The sequence below is a fragment of the Pongo pygmaeus genome, chromosome 1, assembly GCF_028885625.2.
Source record: "Pongo pygmaeus isolate AG05252 chromosome 1, NHGRI_mPonPyg2-v2.0_pri, whole genome shotgun sequence".
Classification (NCBI taxonomy): domain Eukaryota; kingdom Metazoa; phylum Chordata; class Mammalia; order Primates; family Hominidae; genus Pongo; species Pongo pygmaeus.
Genome location: NC_072373.2, coordinates 92600206 through 92626788, shown reverse-complemented (window position 1 = coordinate 92626788; position 26583 = coordinate 92600206). Strand labels below are relative to the sequence as shown.

The 26583-nt window shown below is 40.0% G+C and overlaps 1 protein-coding gene across 5 annotated transcripts; it reads right to left on the bottom strand.

The window, feature by feature from the left end:
* Positions 1–740: 740 nt before the first annotated feature.
* On the bottom strand, positions 741–25156 carry FCRL3 (Fc receptor like 3). Of its 5 annotated transcripts, XM_054480543.1 has the most exons (16): positions 24943–25155; positions 24740–24866; positions 23964–23984; positions 22662–22907; positions 21934–22197; positions 21415–21699; positions 20314–20601; positions 19617–19895; positions 14583–14861; positions 14116–14235; positions 7557–7584; positions 5230–5348; positions 4952–5020; positions 3195–3226; positions 2999–3109; positions 779–1025 (listed from the first exon to the last, which is right to left on the bottom strand). In XM_054480543.1, exons 2-16 carry the CDS (start codon positions 24768–24770, stop codon positions 969–971), a joined length of 2229 nt encoding a protein of 742 aa, XP_054336518.1. In that variant the 5' UTR covers positions 24771–24866; positions 24943–25155; the 3' UTR covers positions 779–968. The 5 variants fall into 5 exon arrangements, with proteins under 5 accessions (XP_054336506.1, XP_054336518.1, XP_054336483.1 ...); XM_054480531.1 differs by having other exon boundaries at positions 741–3109; XM_054480508.1 differs by having other exon boundaries at positions 779–3109; positions 19617–19913.
* Between the last annotated feature and the right edge of the window lie 1427 nt (positions 25157–26583).

The following is a 26583-nucleotide window of genomic DNA, read 5'->3' as shown; positions in this document are numbered from 1 at the left end:
TGTGAGAAGAAGCCCAGCATCCTCTAGACCCCAGAATGGTAGGTCTACTGACAGCTTGCATCGTGCACCTGAAAAAGCTGCAGACACTCAATGACAGCCATGAAAGTAGCTGGGATGGGGGCGGTACCCTGCAAAGCCACAAAGGCAGAGCTGCCCAAGGCCATGGAAGCCCACTCTTTGCATCAGTGTGCCCTGGATGTGAGACACAGAGTCAAAGGAGATTATGTTGGAGCTTTAAGATGTAATGACTGCCCCACTGAATTTTGGACCTGCATGGGGCCTGTAGCCTCTTTGTTTTGGCCAATTTCTCCCATTTAAAATAGAAGCATTTATCCAATGCCTGTACTCCTATTGTATCTTGGAAGTAACTGACTTGCTTTTAATTTCACAGGCTCCTAGTTGGAAGGAACTTGCCTTGTCTCAGATGAGACTTTGGACTTGGCTTTTTGTATTAAGGCTGGAATGAGTTAAGACTTTAAGGGACTGTTGGGAAGGCGTGATTGTATTTTGAAACGTGAAAACATGGGATTTGGAAGAGGTTGGGGCAGAATGATATGGTTTCACTCTGTGTCCCCACCCAAATCTGGTCTTGATAAAATTAAAATAATCTTTTTCATATACGTTAGTGACAAAACCTAAGATTCTCATGTGGCTTTCTCTTTGGTAAACCATGAGTGAGAATAGGCTCTGATGTAAAGATATACTAAAAGGGTAAGTGTGAGAAAGACAGTGGAAACTGGTACTTTTTCCAATGGTCTTTTATTTTCAAAAGCTCCACTAAAATTACTGTTTTTTAGATTTCTGGGCTATGGGTTTTTAGTTGTGAATTCAAAGGGAAAAGTCAAGTAGAGCAATGCATGAGAATAATTCATTTTACAGGGCAATCAGAATTTGCACTTTTGTTATATCTGAGATGTACAGTTAGGGCTCACCCCTCCTTCCACTCACATACTCTGATTTGCCCAGGGCTAAGTGTTACAAAGACATGGAAAATCTTGAATTTTGTCCTTTATTAGATTCAGAATCTAGAAAATGGATAAACAATGATAAGAGATGACAAGTCCCTTAGAGAAAGTTCACTATAAGGCACAAAGGCACTTGGCAAGGTAATTCCAAATCAGCAGCAGGGTTAGAAAGGAGGAGAGCCTCCATGTACAGCCTGTTGGTTGGTACCCAAAACTGGTTTACATATTTTTACCATAGAGAAAAAAAAAGCAGAGTGTATCACATAGAAGACAGAGACATTTGCCTCCTCCCTCTTCAAGGGACCTTAAAATTTTAATACCAATATGAACATGAACTGGCAGAGATCAGCATCTCAGTATAGGCAGGACATCGTGCCCTGCTCTCAAAGGCCAGGATAAGGGTAACAGAGGCCAGTGGGAGCAGTGTGGATTGATCATCACATTTTTTGAGGCCAGCAGCTGTGGCTTAGCTGGCTTTGCTGGTCGTAATGGAGGACAAAAGTGCCTTCTGGTGAAACTCAGCTTCCATAGTGATGGAACCTAAGGGTAGCAGAGTTTATGGTGACCCTGTTGTGTATCTCCAGAAATGGTGATTGTTTGAATGCATGTAAGACATTCCCTAGGGACTCCAAGAAATATTGATTAGAAGAAGATGTGGTGCTTTGAAAGGGACTTGGTGTTCCTACATGAACCAAGTGAAGGCCTAGAATTGGCAACATTCAGAGATTAATGTTAATATAATCTCAGTTGTCCCTAGGACTTGAGGTGTTCAGAGATATTTGGAAACATCAGGATTTCAGAATGGAGGTGAAGTCACTAAAAATTGTTGGTACATTTTCATTTTTGTCATATTAAAAATTCAACACACTGTGGAAAGAGTTTTTGATAGTGATAGCTAGGAAAACATTAAGGCAGATATTTTACACAAGTAAATACTAAACAGCAATAAAAACAAATGAACTATGGCAACACGCAACAATATGGATGAATCTTAGAAATACAACATGAAGGGAGAATACTAAAAAAAATTATCTACAACAATATGGTCTTTAACTTATAGTTAAAACTAATATAAAACATATTTAAGGAAAACACATAGATACATTAATATGATAGAAATAGGAGAGCATGGGAATAATGAACATGATATTTAGAATGGTTTTTTATCAGATGGAGTGAGGTAGAGGAAGAGAATGGGAGAAGCCACATAGATATAGTAGGTTATTGTCTCGGGTTAATGGGTGCTTTTAAGAATAAAACTGACTGACTAGAAATCTATCATGCATGGAAAATGATGAGACTATGTCACGAAGCAAAAATTACAATTAATGTGATTCTTTACACATAAGGTCTTTGCAGTGGGGATAGAGGTCACATATTAAACTAGCAGAGTCTTTAATGAAATGCTGAGGTTATTTTTAATCATAACTAGGGTAATTTGGTTGGGAATGTCACCCTATAAGTACAAAAATACACTTCAGATAGAGTCACCTTAAAATCTTGTTCTATAACTTCTTTTGGCTGTTCCCAATATGGTAGCAAGGATACAGCATATACACCAAAACATCAGCAATGCCACTACCAGCCACACAAAAAAAGGAAACAAAATATTTGGAGCAAATTGTTTATACAGAGAGCACATTAACAGCTTTCGATCACACTTGGATCAAATGGTCATGATTGTGCCCTTGTAACCCTGGCTAGACCATTTCTCTCTCCTCCTCTATTCGACAGCCCTAGGAGCTGAGGGCCCTCCTGCCTTGCCACGTGTCTCCACTGTGAAAATAACACAGTGCTTGCTCAGAGGCTGCCCACTCTTTTCCTGGGGAACACACAGACTCAGGCACAGAGGAGATTTGCAGACCTTTTGCACAGCCTCACATCCCCTGCAGCCCAGCCTCGTAGGAGGCAGAGTCTGGAGAGATGGATGATGTGTGGTTGGAGAGAACAGAAAAAAAACTGGTGCAGGCTGTTTCCTGTGGGCCACTCTGGGTAAGGGGCCAGTGGTCTGAGGCCAGTAATACACGTGGTACATTCTCATAGTTTTCTTCATCATTTTCATGGGCCCTGTGTCTGCTGCTAGCCTCCCCTGCAGAGTCATCTGGGTGTGTCTTCTTCAATTCTGAATAGAGGACTGTAAGTTCCTGGTAGAAAAAAACACAAAAGGTAAGTACCTAAATACAGGAGAGGAAGGCCAGAGAGGAAAGAAAGCCAAGAAATGTGACTCACCTCATGCTCTTGATGCATCGTTGGACAATTAGCTGTTGGGTAGGAGTAGCAAAGAAAAGTATTAAACTGTGGGCAGTATATTCCAACTTATAACCTATGCACACTGCATTCCAAGCCAGTCTTCTTGATTTGCTTGATCTCTTGCTGTTTCGTCTGCCGGATTCTTCCAAACCCACATAGAAAAAGTACTCCAAGCCAATCTTCTTGATTTGCTTGATCTCTTGACTGTTTCCTCTGTTGGATTCTTCCAAACCCAAATAGAAAAAGTACTGCCCCAAGCACAAACACTAATAAAGACTTTCCTCTGCCCACCAAATGCCCAGAACTATTTTCATGACAATTTCCTTCTTGCTCCTCTGGCTCATTATAACCCCAGAGGGGCACCCACCCCCAATCCACTGCAGACTTCTATGGCTGTGTTGATCCTCTGGGAGAAGGAGGCAGATATGAGTCATTTCACTTGCACAGGGAAATTGGAAGAGGCCAGAGAGGAGACCGGCATTCTAAGTCCACAAGACAATTTCCCAGGAAGCCAAAGAGTTGCATTGGAGCATTGAGAAAATTTAGTGTGTGTGTGTTTTCTACCTTTCCAAGGGGCTTTGTATCTCTTTTATTTATTTGTGCAGCCAATAAGCATTCATTAAGCAATGCCTTCTATTAGGCATTAGGTAAGGTATAAGGAGATAGAAATGACAGAAACTCCTGGACAACATAGTGAAACCCTGTCTCTACTAAAAGTACAAAATTTAGCTGGGCATGGTGATGCATGCCTGTAATCCCGGCTACTTAGGAGGCTAAAGCAGGAGAATCCCTTGAACCCAGGAGGCAGAGGTTGAAAAGAGCCAAGATCGCACTGCTGCACTCCAGCCTGGGCAACAGAATGAGACCCCATCTCACAAAAAAAAAAAAAGAAATGACAGAAATTCAATTCATGTGATCAAGAATTCTATAATTTTGAAGGGGAGAAATGGACATAGAAATAAATGCAACAAGTATTATGGGCACCAAGACAGAAATACATATTGAACTATGTTGTTGCCATAAAGAATAAATGGCTCCTCCCAGATTAGAATATGGAAAGGGTAGTTGGCATCAGTGTGAGTTTCATTGTGTTACCTGATCTATGTCTTGAAATATGAGTAGGGGTCACCAAGTAGACTAGAGGCAAGGACATTTCAGGACCAGTAAGAAACATGAGCACCAAGCATAAAGATGCCAAGAGTTCAGTATAGCTAGAGGAAGAACATTAGGCAAAGCTTGCAGGAGGAGCCAGCGTGAAGAAGGCAAAGATCATGCTTTGGAATGGGTGTCATTGAGGGAAGTTAATCTAGGCACTGATGTGAACAATAGAGCACCTCAAAGGGATCATGCTGGAAATAGATCGTGGGAAGGCTGGAGGAGAACAGTAGTAGAAATAAAGAGACCAGTTAAAAGAATGACAATTGTCTCCACATTTGATTATTCACCCATTAATTCAAACAGTATTTTAGGGGGCCTACAGTTTTCCAAGCGTTGAGCTAAATGCTGTGAATACATTAGTGAAAAAGTCACAGTGTCTGTCCTCAAAGAATTTATGGGATCATGGTGGCAGTGTGTAAAGGTAAGAAGAAATGGATAGATTCTACAACTGACAATATGGGAGGCAAGTAATGCCTTGTGTGTTGGGCTTGTATTTGAAATAACTCTGATCAAAGACCCCTTGCCAGTTTCAACAAAACACTGCCACCTCACTTCTATTTGCCTGAAAGGCATCTCACCTGAGTTTTCTTTTGTATGCTGGATGCTCCAGATCTGGGAATAAATCAGGTTGCTATCTCCAGGATTTACTGTGAGAGAAGATATCATAGTTGGTTGCAGTCAAGAGCTCATATTCTAGACTCTACTTCCCAATCACCAAATTTATAACCAACTTCTATTCCCAGTGTAATGTTAGGAATGTCATTTTTAAATTTGTGACAGGGCCATGGGCTGTCGCTCAATCCCTCTTCCCTCCCTGGCTCCTCCCTAGAGCCTTCTGCCCCCAGGAAGTCCTCACCATTGCTGTACATCGGCTCCAGCTCCATCGGGGCTAGTGGTTTAGAGTGAGTGGGCTCTTGAGGGTCTATCCTGGAAAACCTGGACGAAGAAGCCTCCTGACACTCACTAGGACTGTGACTGTGAAAGAGGGGGAGAGAAAATGGATTAAAAAGTATCTGTGGGTTACAGAGAATTTCAAGGAAATCAGTATTTAGGAAGTCCTCCAGTCCAGCATGATTCAAGTAAAAATATTGTGTCTTCTTCTGCTTGGATCTTTTTTTTAAAAATTTTATTATTATACTTTAAGTTTTAGGGTACATCTGCACAATGTGTAGGTTTGTTACATATGTATACATGTGCCATGTTGGTGTGCTGCACCCATTAACTCGTCATTTAGAATTAGGTATATCTCCTAATGCTATCCCTCCCGCCTCCCCCCACCCCACAACAGTCCCCGGAGTGTGATATTCCCCTTCCTGTGTCCATGTGTTCTCATTGTTCAATTCCCACCTATGAGTGAGAACATGCGGTGTTTGGTTTTTTGTCCTTGTGACAGTTTGCTGAGAATGATGGTTTCCAGTTTCATCCATGTTCCTACAAAGGACATGAACTCATCATTTTTTATGGCTGCATGGTATTCCATGGTGTATATGTGCCACATTTTCTCAATCCAGTCTATCGTTGTTGGACATTTGGCTTGGTTCCAAGTCTTTGCTATTGTGAATAGTGCCGCAATAAACATACGTGTGCATGTGTCTTTATAGCAGCATGATTTATAATCCTTTGGGTATATACCCGGTAATGGGATGGCTGGGTCAAATGGTATTTCTAGTTCTAGATCCCTGAGGAATCCCCACACTGACTTCCACAATGGTTGAACTAGTTTACAGTCCCACCAACAGTGAAAAGTGTTCCTATTTCTCCACATCCTCTCCAGCACCTGTTGTTTCCTGACTTTTTAATGATTGCCATTCTAACTGGTGTGAGATGGTATCTCATTGTGGTTTTGATTTGCATTTCTCTGATGGCCAGTGATGATGAGCATTTTTTCATGTGTTTTTTGGCTGCATAAATGTCTTCTTTTGAGAAGTGTCTGTTCATATCCTTTGCCCACTTTTTGATGGGGTTGTTTGTTTTTTTCTTGTAAATTTGTTGGAGTTCATTGTAGATTCTGGATATTAGCCCTTTGTCAGATGAGTAGGTTGTGAAAATTTTCTCCCATTTTGTAGGTTGCCTGTTCACTCTGATGGTAGTTTCTTTTGCTATGCAGAAGTTCTTTAATTAGATCCCATTTGTCAATTTTGGCTTTTGTTGCCATTGCTTTTGGTGTTTTAGACATGAAGTCCTTGCCTATGCCTATGTCCTGGATGGTATTGCCTAGGTTTTCTTCTAGGGTTTTTATGGTTTTAGGTCTAACATGTAAGTCTTTAATCCATCTTGAATTAATTTTTGTATAAGGTGTAAGGAAGGGATCCAGTTTCAGCTTTCTACATATGGCTAGCCAGTTTTCCCAGCACCATTTATTAATAAAGTGTCAGAAGATGTATGGCACAAGATGAAGCCCAGGGAAGCATTACAAAACAGGACAGCCAAGGCAAGGCCAGAGGGCCAGCAGCCTCAGGGCGTCTTTGAAAGGCAAAAACTCATATTTGACTAATTTTAAATGCTATTTTTGAAGGTGTAAATGATTAAACACTGATACGCAAAGACCTCTGCATTCTTACAGAACTTAAACCTTGTGTTTTTTAAAAGGTCCCTTTCAGTTTTCCACCTCATATTACAATAATCTACCTTTCCTGCAAGGTGCCATGTGAGCTCTTCAAGTAAAGTGGATTTTTTTCCAATTTCATTTCCTTCTGCAGTTAATATTGTGAATTGAACATTGCCAGCCTTCAATAATAATTTCCCAAATGAGTGGAAGAATGAGGAAGAAGGAAATGAATGCACTGTAGCCCTATGAAGGGTAATGCCATTAAGACATTAGTGGTCAAGTCTCTGCTGGAACACATTTAAGAAAGTAGATAAATTAACATAGATAGCCAATAACATAGCCCTATGAAAGGTAATGCCATTAAGACATTAGTGGTCAAATCTCTGCTGGAACACATTTAAGAAAGTAGATAAATTAACATAGATAGCCAATAACATATATTGTGTTTAAGTAGACAGGGAATATCGTTCACAAATATAAGTGAAAGTGACATTCACTTATATCTACTTTTTTATTTTGTAAGAATGTAAAAATGCTACTAGGAAATCCATTCAAATTTTAAAAAAACATAAACAAGTCTTGTGCATATAAATAAATCATGAAAATATTGGCAGCACAAGAAGCAGAGACCTCACCTAGATGTTCCAGTGGCGGAAAGTCCTTCTGCAAAACAAACAAAGGAAAGTTGGTGGTAAGTGAGCTGTGTAGATAATGAACTCTCTGTTAGAACATTTTTTCCTAGAAATCAGATTCATTCTAGATCTAAGCTACGGCAAATTTCAAGGATTATCCAGTTCCACCCTCCTTACTCCCCCTATGTTATGTTATAGGCGAGGAAGGTGGGGCCTTGAAAGGCATTTGCCCAGAATCACACTTATTCTGAATCATTTTTCAATCAGTAATAGGTGAATAGCAACTCTAAGTAGTTGTGACTGAGTAGGTCAAAACCTGGGTCAGGTGCTCCCCTCAAACCCCCTTCTTCATCCTGACTGCAGCTCTACAAGGTGGAGACAAGGAGACTGAGGCCTAGAGGGGCCAAGGGATGCTCAAAATTGATACAGAATTCCTTCACTAATATGAATCAATGGGACTACCATGATAAGCTCTACCTTCTCTTTCTCTAACTGTGACCCCTCACCCCTGCAAGTCTATTCCAGCAACACCGAACTGCAAATCGTTTGGGTATGTAATGGCTTTTCCACACCTCTTCTCTCCTCTTTCACTTGGCTAACTCCAATTTATCTTTCTTCAAGAGCTGTCCCTGATGCCAACAGTCTGGATTAAGTAAACTGTCTCCATGCACATAAGACCATGTAATATTAAAATTACTATATTGTTTTGTAATTATTTATTTCTATTTGCCTCTAATTCTCTCTTTCATGAAAGGATGTGCTACTTGAGGTGGTAAACCTCATCTTAAATTTTTTTTTGTATTCCTAATATCATGCTTAGCAGTTAAAAATATTCAGCAAAGATTTGTTAAACAACTGAACAAAGTATGTACTTTGAGGACTTAAAAATAACAAATTGACAATTTTCTAATAGGTGATTACCTGTTAGAATTCTATCCTTGAAGCCAAATCTATCAGACTTAAAAATATGGCAAGTTTCCATCATCAATGAAATATTGAATCTTTCAGCCTTGCCCCAATACAAGCCTTATCCAGGTTCCCATCCTTGTCCTTTGCCTTTTTAAAATCTGTGGCTCTAATCGTTCTCATTGGCTTAGAGAACACAAATCATTGCTCAAAATAAACATACCAGCCTTGACTCTCATGAAAAATAACTGAGTAACTCCCTATTCCTCAGGGAGTGGGCCTCCTGAGTTAAGCTAGAGGGGTATGATCAGGATCTGGTCCTGAATCTCCTCAGAGCAATCACAATCCACATCAGTCAATAACCAGTATCTTTTCTGTGGGTGGCTAGCTCAGACCCAGAATGTATCTGGGAGTCAGTCTATCTCCTTATCTGTAAAAGAGAAAACTGAGACCTAGACAGGTGGCTATTTATTATACAAGCTAATATTCCTTGAAGACATATAGGCCAGCACTGTGCTAAGCAGTTACCTAGGTTGTGTCATAGTACCTAAAAGGTAGATACTGTCATTATTATAACCACTTCATAGATGAAGAAACTGAAGTTTAGTGAGTTTAACTTATTTGCCCAATATCAAGTTGGCAAGTTTTATTACTGGAATTTCAACACAGCCAGATTTACTATAGAGTCAATAAACCTATCATTCCTTTTAGGAGTGATTCACTCAGGCAAGGAGCAGAGCCCTTAACTTTTAGAAAAATTGTAGAAGGTCTGAGCTTCTTCCTGAGAAGTCTTGTCAATGATGAGAAGGGAGACTTTGCTATGAGGAAGTACAGTAAGCAAGATTTTGAGAAAAGATGAGCACAGACCCTCTGCTTGGTGAACTATCCTAATTCCTTAGTGAGTTTGTTATTTAAAATAACACTTCCCCTAAGTCTAGGGGACAGACCACCTGGGCTTCTATTCACATGGATCATGTGAAATGATTGTCAGTTTTCTCTCCTGGTGCTGTGCTGACTGACAACCTCAACACTGAGATTCAAATGTCTTCTTTTAGTATGTTATAGATTAGAAAATGGCATCCCAGATAAACAATGAGAGGAAGAAAAGAAAAGTAATTTTGGAAGTAGGAGGTGTGACTAGCCTTCTATGAGTAATATAATATCACGTGAAAATAGCAATAAGTTGAAGATGTATACTATAAGCCCTAAAGCAATTACCAGAGTAACAAAACACATAATTATTGCTTCCAACAAGAAAACTTAACTATTCTAAATATATATGCACCCAACATTTCAGCACCCAGATTCATAAAACAAGTTCCTCTTGATCTACAAAAAAACCTGGACAGTCACACAATAATAGTGGGAGATTTCAATATCCCACTGACAGAGTTGGACAGATCATCGAGGCAGAAAACTGACAAAGAAACTCTGGACTTAAACTTGACACTTGACCAAATAGACCTAACACACATCTACAGAATATTCTATCCAGCAACTATGGAATATACATTCTTCTCACCTGCATGTGGAACATATCCTAGGATCAGCCATATGCTGGGCCATAAAGCAGATATCAATAAATTTTTTTAAAAAAATCATACCAAGTACACTCCTAGACTACAGCGCAATAAAAATAGAAATAAATATCAAGAAGATCTCTCAAAACTAACAAATACATGGAAATTAGACAACTTACTCCTGAATAACTCCTGGGTGAAGATCAAAATTAATGCAGAAATAAAAAATTTTTTTTAATTAATGAAAAAGGGACACAACTATGCATGTCCACTATCACCACGCCTATTCAAGATAGTACTGAAAGTCCTAGCCAGAGCAACCAGGCAAAAGAAAGAAATAAAAGGCACCCAAATAGCTAAATAAGTCACACTATCTCTTTTCACTGACTGCATGAGTCTCTACCTTGAAAACCCTCAAGACTCTGCCAAGAGTAAGGTTTCAGGGCACAAAATTAAGGTACAAAAACTAGTAGCATTTCTATACACCAACAAAGTCAGGTGAAGAGTTAAATCAATGGGACAATTCCATTTTGAATAGCCACAAAGAAAATGAAATACCTAGGAATACAGCTAACAAAGGAAGTGAAAGGTTTCTGAGAGAAATTAAAAAAAAATGCTGAAATAAAGACAACACAAATAAATGGAAAAACATTGCATGCTCATAGATTGGAAGAATTACTATTGTTAAAATGACCATACTGCCCAAAGAAATTTACAGATTCAATGTTATTCCTATCAAATTACCAATATCATTCTTCACAGAATTAGAAAAATCTATTTTAAAATTCATATGGAACCAAAAAGAGCCCAAATAGCCAAAGCATTCCTAAGCAAAAACAACAAAGCTGGAGGCATCATACCTCACAACTTCAAACTATACTATAAGCCTACGGTAATCAAAATAGTATAGTACTGATACAAAAACAGACACATAGACCAACGGAATGGAATAGAAAACTCAGAAATAAAGATTCACACCTACAACCATCTGATCTTTGCCAAGGCTAACAAAAAGAAGCAATGGGGAAATTACTCTCTATTCAATAAATGGTGCTGGGATAACTGGCTAGCCATATTCAGAAGACTGAAACTAGACCCCTACTTTTCACGATATACAAAACTTAATTCAGGACGGATCAAAGATTTAAATGTAGGACTCCAAACTATAAAATTCCTAGAGGAAAACCTAGGAAATACACTCCTTGACATCAGCTTTGGCAAAGAATTTTTGGCTAAGTTCCCAAAGCAATTGCAACAAAAACAAAAATTGACAAGTGTGACTTAATTAAACTAAAGAGCTTCTGCACAGCAAAAGAAATTATCAACAGAGTAAACAGACAACCTATAGAATGGGAGAAAATATTAGGAAACTATGCATCTGACAAAAGTCTAATGTTGAGACCTGTAAGGAACTTAAACAAATAAACAAGCAAAAACCAAATAACCCCATTAAAATATAAGTGAAGGACATGAACAGACACTTCTCAAAAGAAGTCAAACAAGTGGCCAACAAACATAAAAAAATGCTCAACATCACTAATCTCCAGAGAAATGGAAATCAAAACCACCATCAGATACCATCTCACACCAGTCAGAATGGCTATTATTTAAAAGTCAGAAAACAATAGGTGCCGGTGAGGCTGAGGAGAAAAGGGAATGCTTATACACTGTTGGTGGGAATTTAAGTTAGTTTAGCCACTGTGGAAAGGAGTTTGGAGATTTCTCAAAGAACTTATAATAGAGCTACCTTTCAACCTAGTAATTCCATTATTGGTATACGCCCACAATAAAATAAATCATTCTGTCAAAAAGACACATGCACTCATATGTTCATTGCCGTACTATTCACAATAGTAAAGATATGGTATCAACCTAAGTGCCCACCAGTGTTAGACTGGATAAAGAAAATGTGGCACATATACACCATGGAATACTATGCAGCCATAAAAAAATGAAATCCTGTCTTTTGCAGCAACATAGATTTAACTAGAGGCCATAATCATAAACCAAGTAACACAAGAACAGAAAACCAAACACCACATGTTCTCACTTATAAGTGGGACCTAAACATTGAACAAACATGGACATAAACTTGGCAATAACAGACACTGTGGACTACTAGATGGGGGAGACGGGGAGGAATGCGTGAGTTGAAAAACTACCTATTGGGTACTATGCTTACTATCTGGGTGACAGGATCTGTACCCCAAATCTTAATATCATGCAATATAACCATGTAACAAATCCACACGTTTACCCCTTACATCTAAAATAAAAATTGAAAATTTTAAAAAAGTTATGGCTATAATACTAACAAAGGAAGTAAAGTAGAATTAAAAAATCAATTATTCCAAAAATAAGTCAAAGTAAAGCAAAAAATAGATGTGAAAAATAGAAAACAAATAGCAAAATAGACATGAAACCTAATCTTATCAATAATAACACTTGTGTAAATGGTCTAAACACCTCATTTTAAAGGCAGACTATAATATTAAACTAAACAAAACCCACAAGAATTAGCTGCATGCTATCTATTAAAATTAACTTTAAATATAGGGGTACAAATAGGCTAAAAGCAAAAGGATGGAAAAAATCACATGCTAACACTAATTATATTAATATATTAATATTAGACAAAGACTGTTTCACAGTAAGTGATTCAACGAGGGATACAGAGGGTCATTTCATAAGGATAAAGTGGATAATTCATCAAAAACATGAAAATTCTAAACACTTATCCACCTAATAATGAGCAATTCCAAATTTTGGAAGCAAAACTTGATAGAATTGCAGAAGAAATGGATAAATTCACAATTACAGTTAAAGATTTTAATTCCCCTATCTCAATAATTGATAGATCAGGTAGACAAAAAATCAGTAAGGATATAGAGGAATTGAGAAACCTTATCAATCAAATTCACTGGCAGACAGTCATACTGTAAGAAATGTTAAAAAAAAGAAAAAGTCCTTCAGGCAGAACAAAATTGATACCAGGTGAAAATATGGCTATATAAAAAGGAATGAAAAATTCTGGAAGTGGTAACTAAGTGAGTATTCCTTTGAGACCAAATCATAAAAAGGCATTTCTAGAAATGAAAGCTAACAACCAATATTCCTCATAAACATGGACATAAACATCCTTTGCAAACTTTTAGCAAATCAAATCAATGATCATGACCAAGTTGGGTTGACCCCAGAAATATAAGGCTGCTTTGACATTCAAAATTCACCTTATCAATAGACTAAAAAATAAAATCTCATTATTATCTCAATAAATGTAGAAAAATCATTTTACAAAAACTTATTTGTGTAAAATCTCTCAGCAAATTAGGAATAGGAGGGACTTCCTCCACCAGATAAACAGCATTGAAAAAAACCCACGGCTAAAGTAATCTGTAATGGGGAGAGATTGAATACTTTTGCCCTAAGATCTGGAATGTGATAAGAATATTTTCTCTCACCACTTGCACTCAACATTGTACAAGAGGTTCTAACCAGTGCAATTAAGCAAGAACAAGAAGTAAAAGAAATTAAGATTGGAAAGGAAAGAGTTAAACTATCTTTCTTTGCAGACAACATGATCATCTATATAGAACATCTGATGAAATCTACAAAAGTGATACTGAACTAATAAGTGAGTCTAGCAAGATTTCAGGATATAAAATTAATATTAAAATTAGTTGTGTTTCTATATACTAGCAACAATTGGAAATTGAATTTTTAATCTCATTTTTGGCGTTCTTTATTTATTTTATCGAATTTCACTATATTTAGCTGGTATTCAAATATATCTCGGAGTTTATGGTCACCTCTATGATGATTTATTTATTTTTTGTTACGAATGAAGGACTTTCTTAGGGAGATAGAACATGAGTTAATTAATTTTCTAATTTTTAATTGGAAGCAAAACTCTGCTACCTAATATAAATCTCAAATTAAACACATGAGGTAAAAATTTTATTGAGAAGTTTATTCTATTGTTTTTGCTACAATTGCCTACAGAGTGACAGTGAGTAGTGGAACTGAGGGCCTAGTACTTGGAAGGGAATAATTGACCTTTATAGGGTGCACCAGACAACTTCAAATTATTATAGCAACGGCAAAATCACATCACAAGGTAGGACCTAGACACCCACCTAGTTTCGTTCGGGCCCTGGCGTAATGCAGCAGAGCAGCAGCAGCAGCAAGGCCGAGGATGCTGAGCACCAGCCCCGTGACTCCCACAGTGGTAAGGCCTGTTCTGCTCCTGGAAGTTCCTGAGTAGAGGGAGCTGTACTTGAGTTCCAGTGGCACAGGTTTTGGATATAGACAAAATCATGCGAGTAGGGTGGGTATGTTCCGGTTTCTGATTCCTCCTGTAGCATCATTTGTAATTTTGAAAACCATAGTTTTCAAAAGCACATGAAATGTATTTGCCAGCATCTAAGATTAAAATGTATTTCCTTTCCCTCTCCCATATAAGATCAGTACCAATCTCCAGAAGTCTGAAGCCTTGGTGTGCATGTTCAAAACCTCCTTGGTATTGGTAGAATTTGTACAATCGGTCAGATAACTGTTTCATTTACCATAACGGTGACCTCTAGCCCAGGTACTACTAACTCACCTGTAACATTGAGTGTCACCACTTTGCTGTGCTGGGCCCCCAGGCCATTGTCAGCCTCACATGAGTAGTTTCCAGAATGTTCTGTAGTCAGAGAGAGGTTGAAGGATGCCCCTCCTCCAGAGTGGGCCGAGCTGTTACCCAAGGTGTCATCCTCGTGATAAAACCAGTACAGGATCGGGAAGGAGCCTCTCAGGGACTCACAGTGAAGCTCCAGCAGGTCCCCCACCACAGCCTGGGCCCCGGGAGCCCTGAGGGTGAGGACGGGGCGAGACACCGGAACTGAGGGAGGAAAAATAGTTCACTGGCAGTTTTACTTAAGAAGGTATACAAGAGAACTTAATAAAGGAATATGCAGCATAGTTGAGTTGCGGGAACATGCACCTGGATTCTGTAGAACCCGGGCTTCAATCCTGTCTCTATCCTTTAATAGCTTTATAAGCTTGATTTTTAAAGAACTTTTTAATTTCTCTAAGTCTTAGTTTATTCCTCTGTAAAACTGAGCTAATGATACATTATATCTCAAGCTATTGTAATAAAAATCATATTGTATGTAAAGCACTATAAAAATTGGTTATTATTACTGATAAAAATATAACTAAAATCAAGGTTTCTAAAATTCCTACACCTGAATCTTAGCTCTAAGACTGAGACTTCCATACCTATCTAAAGGCAGGACCCATTACTCTCTACCTAATCACCTTGCTTTATTTTTCTACATAGTATTTAGCACTACCTAACATCTCTCTATTTATGTATGTATGTATGTATCTATCTATCTAATCATTGTTTTATATGATTCCCCAATAGGATGGAGAATTATCTGTTTATTCGCTGCTGTATTTATAGCTCTTGGAACTTTGCCTGGCATATAAAATTTATGCTCAATAATTGATGATTGAATGGAAAACTGAAGTGAACCAAACTGTCACAAAAATATCCAGATATAGCTCTAGCAACAATGATTTCCATTTTAATGAACAATTAAAGAAATGGCATAGTGGGAAGAATAGAAAGCCCTTAATATGGAATGTTAACTGTAAGATTGCTGGTTCTGCAAAGTTGTGAGGAAAACTGGATGAACCAATCTGTGTGTAGTGCTTTAGATATAAGCTGTGTGCTTTATTGGCAAGGGCAGCTTGATAAGGATCTAAAGCTCTGCTTTCCATCGCAGATTGGCTAAAGGGAATGAGTGTGAATGTGGAAACTATTCACTGAATGGCAATGATTAAACTTGAAAATGAGCCATCTGCTGGCTGCAAGAAAGATAGCACCAGCTGCTTCAACAGGATAGAGGTGCCAAGTCCTGATATTGGAAGCGTAGAGTTCCTGCTAAATTGAAACCAATTGTTTGAATTTGTCCCTTCTGTATAGCCTCTAAATATGAAGTGACCTGGGTGGGATGCAGAGGACCTCAGGGGTGAGTCTTTTGTATGGTGCTTTGTGATCTCACTGTGCCTTTCACCCATGTCTCTGGGTTTTCGTATTCTGGGAAGAGAGATTTCCAACCTCTTGCATCCCCTCTTCTACAGCTCATGGGACCTCTGGTTCTGAATGCATATTCCCTTAAAATCAAAGAATTTGAAGACTGAAAAAGACCATGGTTATTGTCAACTTAAGTGGTCTCCAAGATGGGCTATAAGACACCAGATTGAAGTGTAAGAAGAAAATATGAGAATGTTTAAGAGTATTTCTTTTTGAGCTTGAAATTTAAAAAGATATTCAGCTTTACTAATATTCATGGTGGTGCTCTTGCTCAGGCAGATGTCACACTGTGTATTGGGATAAGACAGGGTTTCTTATGAAGGCAGGGCCACACAGGGACAGAGGGTGGGACAGCAGTGCCTTGGCTTGTTAACTCTCAGCATATGGAACATAATGCCCTTTTAATTGGCTACTTAAGTGTTTTTACAGATGATTTTAATTTAAATCATAAAATATATTTTTAATTTTTTAATTTAATTTCTTTCTTTCTTTATTTATTTTTTTTTGAGACAGGCTCTCACTCTCTTGCCCATCCTGGAGTACAGTGGTGCAATCATGACTCACTGAAGCCGTGACCTCCTGGGCTCAGTGATCCTGCTGCTTCAGCCTCCAGAGTAGCTGGGATTACCGGATCGTGCCACCATGCCTTGCTATTTTTTTGTATTTTTAGTAAAGACAGGGTTTCATCAGGTTGCCCAGGCTGATCTAAACTCTTGGGCTCAAGCAATCCTTCCTTTGCCTCCCCAAGTGCTGGGATTACAGGCATGAGCCACTGTGCCTGGCCAAATCATAAAATATTTACAATGCTTTGTGATGAGATTGGGGAGTGACCTCAAACCTTTTTGTATCACTTGAAAGTTCACTTATTTTGTAGCAAAGTTCTAAAAAGAGGAATTAAATGTAAAGATAAGTTACGTGTTTTTCCATGAAGAAAGATTAGTATTTAATTTTTGTTGACTTTTTGGTGATCAGTGGCTACTGACAATGTTAATACTTAGCAAACACTTTAAAAAGTGACCTTTAACAGTACTCATATTGTTAATGCTTTTCTAAACTCATGCTATGGAGATAATATTTTGGAAAATGGTTGTTTAAAAATGTTTACATTTCTATGTGGTCTTATTACCAGAAAATGTAAGTATGTCAACTTTAAAAATTTATATCTGCACCTTTAAAAATCCATGGAAACAGAACATGGCAACCAAAGTTTAAACACGTTCAATAGAAATTCAACATGCAGTGGCTGGGTGTGGTGGCTCATGCCTGTAATTCTAGCACTCTGGGAGGCTGTGGCGGGTAGATTCCCTGAGCTCAGAAGTTCGAGATCAGCCTGGGCAACATGATGAAAACCCGTCTCTACTAAAAATACAAAATTTGCAGGGCGTGGTGGCCTGCCTCTGTAATCCCAGCTACTGGAGAGGCTGAGGCAGAAGAATCGCTTGAACCTGGGAGGTGGAGGTTGCAGTGAGCTGAGATAGTGCAATTGCACTCCAGCCAGGGCAACAGAGTAAGACTCCACCCCCCAAAAAAAAAAAAAAAAGGAAATTCAACATGCAGCACTTCCCACTTACTTTACAAGAACAACTAATGAACATCAACAAAAACATAAATTTATTAACCAAATTTCAATGAAAACCCTTGCATAATTAGACTGTGGGATTGAAAAATGAGTATCATGGAATTAAAAGAGCAGCAGTGATGATCTGCTTCCACTTAGATGTAGATATATTGGTAAGATAAAGCTTTAAGCAGTAACAGACACTAAAACTAATAGGAGTAAGGCCAAACTCAGAACCAAACCTCAAATAATTGTACCACCATAAGTAAACTAAGATTTTCAAAGTAAATGAAGCATATTCAATTATAATAATTTTAGTCAAATATTCTAAATCAAAGATTTTAAAATATTGTTTATTTCATTTTCTTTCTCCCCTTCCTTCCTTCCTTCCTTCCTTCCTTTCTTTCTTTCTCTTTCTTTCTTTCTTTCGTTGACATGGTGTCACTCTGTTGCCTAGGCTGGAGTGCAGTTGGGCAATCTTGGCTCACTGCAGTCTCAACCTCTTGGATTCAAGTGGTCCTCCCACCTCAGCCTCCCAAGTATCTGAGAGTACAGGTGCATGCCACCATGCCCAACTGAATTTTGTATTTTTTGGTAGAGACAGGGGTTTCTCCGTGTTGCCCAGGCTGGTCTCAAACTCCTAAGCTCAAGTGATTTGCCCACCTCGGCCTCCCAAAATGCTAGGATTACAGGCATGAGCCACTGCACCCAGCCCCTTATTTAATTTCTATTTTTTCTGTTTGTTTTGTAATGTGCCCATTAATACAGTAGTACATGTATATAATTAATACACAAATATATGTTATTAATATACACATATGTGGGGTGCGTGTTTAAGGGAGAGTGGTGTGAGATCCAGAATTCTTGTACCCCCATGATTTGCTGACTCAATTACTTTATAAGGGAGGAAAATAAGCACAAGACTAGTAAGAAGACTTATTCAAGGTTAAACAAATGGTATTTTCTTGTTCAAGACTTGAGTCTCTGTTTCAGCACACTGTCTGGCATTCCTAGATTTTAATACCTCCTTAAATCATTACCCAAGTTTGGCCTATAGGAAGGATTATTATTAACCAAAATGTCATAAGTGTTCTAATAGTCTGGAATCATTGGAGAACAAGAGTCCATAGCAAAATCCAGAGAATGTACGGGTTTGTGTCACTGGCAATTATTACCATATCTTTCTTATTTTGCCATCTTCTCCTAGGCCCCAGTGCCCTCTCCCATCCTCCCAATGCTGAGCACTTTGGGATAACCATGACTTGGACTGGAGGTTCTCTTCTAAATGATTGGGTACATTGCTAATTGTTCTTAGGGGCTGGACATGGGAAATACGAGATGCCCTGGTGCCTCTGCTGAAGGAAAATTTTGTTAGGGGATACTGAGAACATCAGATTAAATGAGACCCACTCAGAAGGCATTTGAAAAAAGTGAGAAGGTTAGATAGGTCTTTAGAATCTGGAGGCCATGAAAGAGGCCTGCTGCTGTGATCCTAGTGGCTGACAGGGAACCCACAGAAGTGGGTATCCATGAAGAGAGTCACTTTAATGATCCAGGGAACCAAGTGAGAATTTAGATCGAGATAGGGGCAGAAAACTGTGGCAAAGGATGATCCAGTCATTTTTTCCTGGGCAAAGGAATTCAGAAATAAAGGCTTTCTGTGCCATTTTCCTTTGTCAGTAATTGCTGACCCATCACATATTTGGTATTCTGGTAAGCCTTCGTGCCTCTACCAGAAAAAAAAAAAAAAAAAAAAAATGAATGGGGTATATGGATGGCTACTGATGACAATTACAGAGGAATAAAAAAAAAAAGGAATGGTCTAAGTTACTAAATGTGTAATCACAAGGAAGAATCCCAGAACTCCCAGGCGGAGTCAGAAAGAGTGGGAAGTCTACTGGGATATCAACCAGCAAATAGCCCAGTGGAGCTATTTCTGAGAAGACATGATCTGTTGTATTGGCTGTTAACTGCTGTGGGTATATCTGGCTCACCTGTGACCCTGAGACTCACTCCATGACTATGCTGGGCCCCCAGGCCATTGTCTGCATCACAGGAGTAGTTTCCAGAATGTTCTGCAGTCAGAGAGAGGTTGAAGGAGGCTCCTCCTCCAGAGGGGGCTGAGCTGTTCCCCAGGGTGACATCCTCATGATAAAATCGGTACAGGATTGGGGGAGAGCCTCTCAGGGACTCACAGTGAAGCTCCAGCAGGTCCCCAACCACAGCGTGGGCCCTGGGAGCCCTGAAGGTGAGGATGGGGTGAGATACCGGAACTGAAGGAGACAAAAGGGCTGTCAGAGGATTCTGATGTTGTGACAGATGCACAACCTCTCTCAAAGAGCCTAGCAATGAATATGTCCCTTGTCCCTTGATTGTTTCTGTTTCCCCACTGATCACATTTTTCTCATCTAACAATCAGAAGCATTTCCCCAAAACAGTGAGAGGTAATCTTGGGTAATTTTGTTTTCATCGCCACTCAGTCTTCCCCACAAGAAGTAAGGTGATTCAACTTATTTTGCCATCTTTCCATTTCTTGGATAGCTTTTAAATCTCTCTCTCTCTCTCTCTCTCCCCCCCCATTCCCCTCCCCTCCCTCCCTCCCTATGCCTCTTTTAGGAGATCCTAGTGGCTGACAGAGAACCTAAACCCTGGCCTGCAACTCGAGGCTGTGTGAAAGGAATCGGAACTTACTTCTCACAGTGACTCGAATCCACGTGCTGAGGATGGGGCCGTGAACGTTATCAGCTGCACAGTAGTATTTCCCTGCATCACTCTCCTTCACGGTGAGAACATGCAGCTCTGCCAACAGGGAACGCTGGCTCTTTCTACCCAGGCTTCTTACTCTTCCTTCTTTGTGCCAGGAGAATGTGACAGTCCCTGAACCCTGGGCTACTGAGCAAATAAGGACCATATTTTCTCCTTCAATCAGCTGCCCTCCGGTGGGCCGGATCTCTAGATTCACATTAGACACAGGAACTCCTGGGGGAACACAAGATGGCATGTGAAGGTCCTGATGGCAGGGACATCAAGGTCAAGGGGAAGGCTGGAGCTACCATGAATAGGCCAATAGCAGCAGGTGCAGCAGGCAGAAGCCCAAAGCAGGAAATAAGAAATTAATTGTATATACGATTATAAAGGAAGCAACATCCCTCTCACTCCCACAACAATTCTCATCCTTGAGAAATGTGGGCACCAAGTCCATAATCTCTGTAAACCCAATGTTTTCTGGTCACATTTTATATGCACTTATCTCTAAGGAATCTTTGATGCATCAATAAACCACAAAAGAAAAGAGAACACTGGAGATCCTCTATTTTGAAGATCAAAATAGAATCCAAACCCTTCTCCTATTCTTCAAGACTTCTCCAGATTTACATCCATGTCTCCACATCTTTCTCTGACTATTAGAGTTCATATTTATCTTCCCCTTTTCAGACTATTTTGTTGTGCGTTTAGATCACCAAATGGAAGCACCACAGGGGCCTCTTAAAACTGCATGTGTTCAGCTGTGCTTCTAGTTGTCTCTTGATTCATGAGAGAACCGATCTTGTACATCTCTGTAACCCCATAGGGTTGGGCAATCAGTAACTGATCAATAATTACTATTACCTGACTCAAGTGGATGAAAATGTTCTAGGGCTGTTAGACCAATGTTGAGCTTAAAGAGAGAAGATTACCAGAATAGCTGGACTCTCCTCTCTGTTATGTCCACCATCCTAGGGGTGCAGGAGATATCACTGGCCTTCCTCTCCCCAGCTCTGACTCTGGAAGAGCAGCCCCTTAGACACTCACTCTGTACACGTATCTGAGATCTCAGGCTCCTTTTTTTGATGCTGTGAGTCACTGTCTCCACCTCACACCAGTAAGACCCCGAGTCTTCAGTCCACATGGCAGGGATCTGGAGTTTGGGGGACCTGCTCCAGCCTGATCCGAGGGTCTGGCTATCTCTGAAGAAGGAGAATTGCAGCTGGATATTTGGCCTCTGTGGAGAGAGCTGGGTCTCACAGTTCAGGGTCATGGGACTCCCCTCTATGGGTGTGGAAGAGCTGGCTCTCAGCACAGGATGTAGAAACAGCTCTAATGAAAAGAAACAACATAGTCCCCAGGGTGGTGAGGCTCAGAGTTCCTAGAGAGATGCACTTGTGTTCTCAGCACCAGCCATCAGGAGATAGAGAAACATGCAGAAGGAACCATCTCCCTCCCATGGCTGAGCCATAGGATCCTCTTTATGAAATTACCACTGATAAACACCTTCCCTTTATCCTCAGTTTCCCTACCAAACCCAGTAATCCACAGGAATCTAGCCATTACCTTGAACTTGGATATTTAGGTGTTTTGAAGTTTCTTTAAAGTTAATCATGTAAAACCTCTTACAAGTAGCAGTACAATGATATTTGCTATTATCTCTGGAGACTGAATTCACTGTGATATTGTCTAAATTATAACTGTTAGGAAGCTGTTTTCCATCCTTGTAGTAAACCTTTTGATGAGTGTTTTTGTCATCTTTCCCCTGACATCTCAGAATGACATTGTCTCCTTCAAAGACAGGATGTGAAGCCTGCAGGATCAGCCAGTCTGCAAAGAGCACAGGAGCACACTCAGTTTATCCCCTGCTGCTTCTGCCTTCACTTTCATTTCCACCCATGAGGCAAGAGCCACAGTTCTATACACACTTGCAAATGGCCCCTACCCACATTGCCATGTGGCCCCAATACCTGATTCTTCCTTGCCCTACGAGAGTGAACCAATTCCCAGAAAATGTTCTTGAGAAATCCTCACATGTTTTTTCACAAAAGAGGAATCCCAGACCTGAACCCCTTTTTGCCTGATGGCCCTTGGGTCACCCACAATTCTTTGGAGGCAGATGGATAGACAATCCAGCGTCATGCTGCTGCCCTATCTCTATTTTCCCCACTGGGGTCAGCGCATCAAATATCCCCATGTCTGCTTACAACTCTGCCTGGGATCCCTGCATTAACCCGGCCCTCAGACATTCTGCCTGGTGGCTTGACTTTAGACACTCCCCTTCCATTCCTTACCAGGTGAAAATCCCACATGCACGGCATCACTGAGGGAGGATCCTCGGGTCTTACATTGATAATTTCCAGACTCTGTAATTTGGATCTTGTTATATTTTATTTTCAATAACTTCTCATTGCGATACCAATACGTGTCTCCCTGGGCTGGGGAATGTGATATTCCCCTGCATATGAGAGCCACTCTTTCTCCTTTGAAGGCTGTGGACCATGGAGGATCGAGGAGAAGTACAGCTTTTGGGGCCACCCCTAAACAGGAAATAGAAAGATGAAGGCAGGGGAAGGTCAATGGGAGGTGGGCACAGCACAGGGGGAGCCCCAACCTATAGTCAGGAGTTTTCCTGGGCTAATTTCCAGTCAGGACCAGGGTGGAAAATTGAGCAGAAATAACCTAGGGAAATGCCTGGGAAAGAATCTGTTCTTCCTCATCCATTTCCTGGAGGTGCGCAGATGGGTATTATAGGGGAGAGGTCTTAGGTTCCTGGCATTGCCTCAGAAAAGCTCAGGAGATGTGATTTGCCATTGGGCAAACACTGCAAAGGCCTCAGAATGTGGCTGATTCTGAAATTCCCTTGTCCTATACATTTCTGTCCAGATAAAGGTGAACCTGGGATGTATATACCTCAGAAGTAGTTTCTAGACTCCAGAAAATTACTTCCTACTTGTTAACACTTAAAATAAATAAGATTTTCTCACTTGTATTACTTTTATGTCTTTCTTAGTTTTGAAAGTCTATGGGGAAGGCAACTTTACTCTCCGTTTAAGTTGGACACAGTAAACAATGGAGGGATATAAAGAATTTAAATGGAGGAGGAAGGGCTGCTTGAGAAGTCAGACTTGTGTATGGAATTGCAACTGACTGACAGGCATGGAAGTGAGGTGTGGCAGTGGCATGAGCTCTTTTTGGAGATTTATAAGGATTCTGCTGTAGCATCTTCCTCTGTGAATGGGAGCTATTTCTATGTCCTTTGATAGTAGCACTAGCTTGGACATTCAGAGGGAGATGTATCAGAGAATATGGAGATCAGATATGAGATTCCTTCATCATCAGCCTCTTGCCTCTGCCCTTTGCTCTGCAAATGTTTCCTTCCTCTACTCTGAGGAATACTGGTAATGTAGGGGAAAAAAAAACCTAGAGACTGAAAAAGTCAGAGGAGGCTCTGTTCACCCAATATAGTAGCAGATGTGACCCCAGAGCATCAGCATTTCTGATGGGATGCATGCCTGCAAGGGTTAGGGCAGGCTGTGTGGGCTGAGGGGACCAATATCCAGAGACCAGAGGGGCAGAGAGAAGGAGAAACTTACCTGATTGTTCTCTTCCAGGAGCTGTGAGGGAGCAGAAAATGACAATCAGACACTCTCTGAAATGTTTTCTAACAACCTAACCACAACCGCTTCTTTTGTTTTTCCTTATCATTTCTTTGCTCTCTTTTTATATCATCCAGAGCCCCTAAGCAACAAAGAAAATGGCCTATAATTTATTTTACAAACGTGATGGCTTGTGTCCAAGGCCTGACCTCATCTCTGCTATTATTTACTTGGCCACGGCACACGGCACACTTTATTCTCTCCCTCTCTTCTCTGAGTGCAGAGGCAGACAAGGACTACAGAAATGGTTTATCCTCCTTTTGTTCCTTGGGCTTCCTATTGTTCCCCTCACTTTTTCAATCTCTGATTAAATTTTGGCTTAAAACTTCCAGAAAAAAGTGATGTTTCTCAGTAGACCTTCCTTCACATGCCTAGGTTTTTAGAAGCAACTGTTTATCTGAAAAAATTATTTAGTCTGAGGCTTAAGAGGGAGGGTGGGATATAGAGTTGTGGTTTGGCAGAAGGAAAAAATCCAAGTTTCCTATGAGGTGAGAAAAGCAGTGGGTGAGAAACCAAGGGCAGGATATCTGGCTTGCTCTGATGGTTGCATTTGGAGCCTCTTGGTTGTTCTGGGAACCCAGCTCTGCTCACTTCCCATCCCTTGCTAGCTGTCTCTGAACCCCAAGTAGAAGCAGAGATAGAAGCTCCTTGAGTTTTTCCCTGGTCACCTTTAGGAACTGAGGCCGTGGTCCCATTATAGCCCATCTACTCACTCAGGATCAGCAGCAGCAGCCACAGAAGCATGGGCACCGGCTGGGCAGAGGGTCGGGAAAGTCTGTCTCACCAAAAGCCCTACTTATCTCCAGGAAGGAGGGCAGGAAGATGCTACTCAGATGAGACCTGCAAGAATCAGAAAAGAGAAGAAGAGCTTAGTGTCATATCTTGCTTTGAGCTCTGAAAATGTGAACGTGGCTACCTTCCCAAATGCTGTTTGTATCTCAATCCTGGTAGCGACACATTTTTAGAAGTTGGGGCTCATCTTCCAACAGCTGCGGTCTCTCAGGAGTAATGTCTCCAAGGCTGTGCCTGGGTTCTCTAGAAGTGTCAAGTTGTAGATTTGCTAGTATTCAAATAATTCTTTCTGTATTTTTCATATGGGAAACCCCTTCACTACCTTGTCTTCACACAGCCTTTGTTTCCACATGCAGCTCGTAATGTAGGCAAGCTTAATGAGCATGGTGTGAGTCACACAGTCAAGATGTCAAGCATATACCTTTTTGACTTTCACATAAGTTGTTATGAGGCTTCTGAACAGGAAAATAATACAAATTTACAGATTAGGGACTGCCCGTAATTTCACCCAGATCTGCAAATTAGGAGATAAATCAGCAAGCATACCACTGTTTTTAAAGCCAAAGCCCTTCTCAGAAAAGCCTTCCCTCACTTTGCAATCAAAGAGGTTCCACCCCATTATTTTGTTTCAGGTCCTTTGTGGTTTTTTCACAGTGTTTATAACAATTTGCAATTATTTTCTCTATTTCCTTGTTTGCTTTTGTGTCTTCTTTCCCACTAACATTTAAGGGCCCCTTTTCTTACCCCTTATATCCCCTGCACCTCTAACTGTTCTTTCTTGAAAGCATGCCTTTAGTAAATATTGTTTGAGTGACTATTGAATAAAAACTCTGAACCAGTGTTTCTTAACCATTTTTTCATTATTGCTCCCCTAAGGATCTTTCTTAGACATTTTTGTTTTTAGCCACCACCTTTTTCCATGAAAACTTAATACCACAATTATACTATGTATGTGTTTATGTACTGCATGTATAGCTGTGTTTGATACATTAAAAAATTAGGTTTTTTCATCTTCCCAAGAGTCAATTCTTGCCCCTTTGAGGGTGATATAACTTCTGTTAGGAATGTGTGTTTTAGACTTAGAGGTAAGCCATTCTTGGGAATGTACCTACCAGGATAAAGTTGTCATCATTCAGAGACCTTTACATTAGAAATGGAAGATGATCTCAGATCAAATGTCCCATCCTCAGGGTGCCCAACCTTGGCAGGTAATGGAAAGAGGGTCCTCTTTTTTAACAAATATTATTATGTTCTTTCTCCTATGGAAGTCACCACATTTTATCCTTCTCTATATGTTTATGTGATTGTATAATGCCTATTTTTCTCATTAGATAGTATTACAAGGTTTGGGAACAAGCCTGGTTTGTTCTTCATTTTGTTTCAATGCCTAACAGAGCACTTGTCACATACCAATTTGTCAATAAGGACTTGCCAAATGAACGACCAACAAACAGTAAGGAACAGGATGACAATAGAAGAGGATTGGATGTGTTTCAATGTGTTCTTAGTCACTCCTGGTTAGAGATTTCTCTAATATTCTGGAGAAGATATATTGGTTATGTCAATTTATTTAAATTAAATTAAATTATTTATTAAAACTATACCAAGTTAATCCATACTACAGGGTCTTTGTAAACTAATAATTGTAGAGTATGGTGCCACTTCTGCTGAGAGGTATTCTCTGACCTCCCACATTTGGGCTGGGTGTTCCTCTCATGTGCATCAATAACACTTGGATTTCCTTCACTCCAGAACTGATCACAGT

What these genes read in the sequence shown, in the direction of transcription:
- FCRL3 (XM_054480519.1), bottom strand. Translation starts at nt 24,770, where the DNA reads ATGCTTCTGTGGCTGCTGCTGCTGATCCTGA. An exon ending in CCTAAATATCCAAGTTCAAG is followed by an intron (nt 21,700 to 21,933) that starts GTAATGGCTAGA and finishes TCTTTTCATTAG; the next exon opens with AGCTGTTTCTACATCCTGTG. An exon ending in GGTGACACTCAATGTTACAG is followed by an intron (nt 14,236 to 14,582) that starts GTGAGTTAGTAG and finishes CCCTCTACTCAG; the next exon opens with GAACTTCCAGGAGCAGAACA.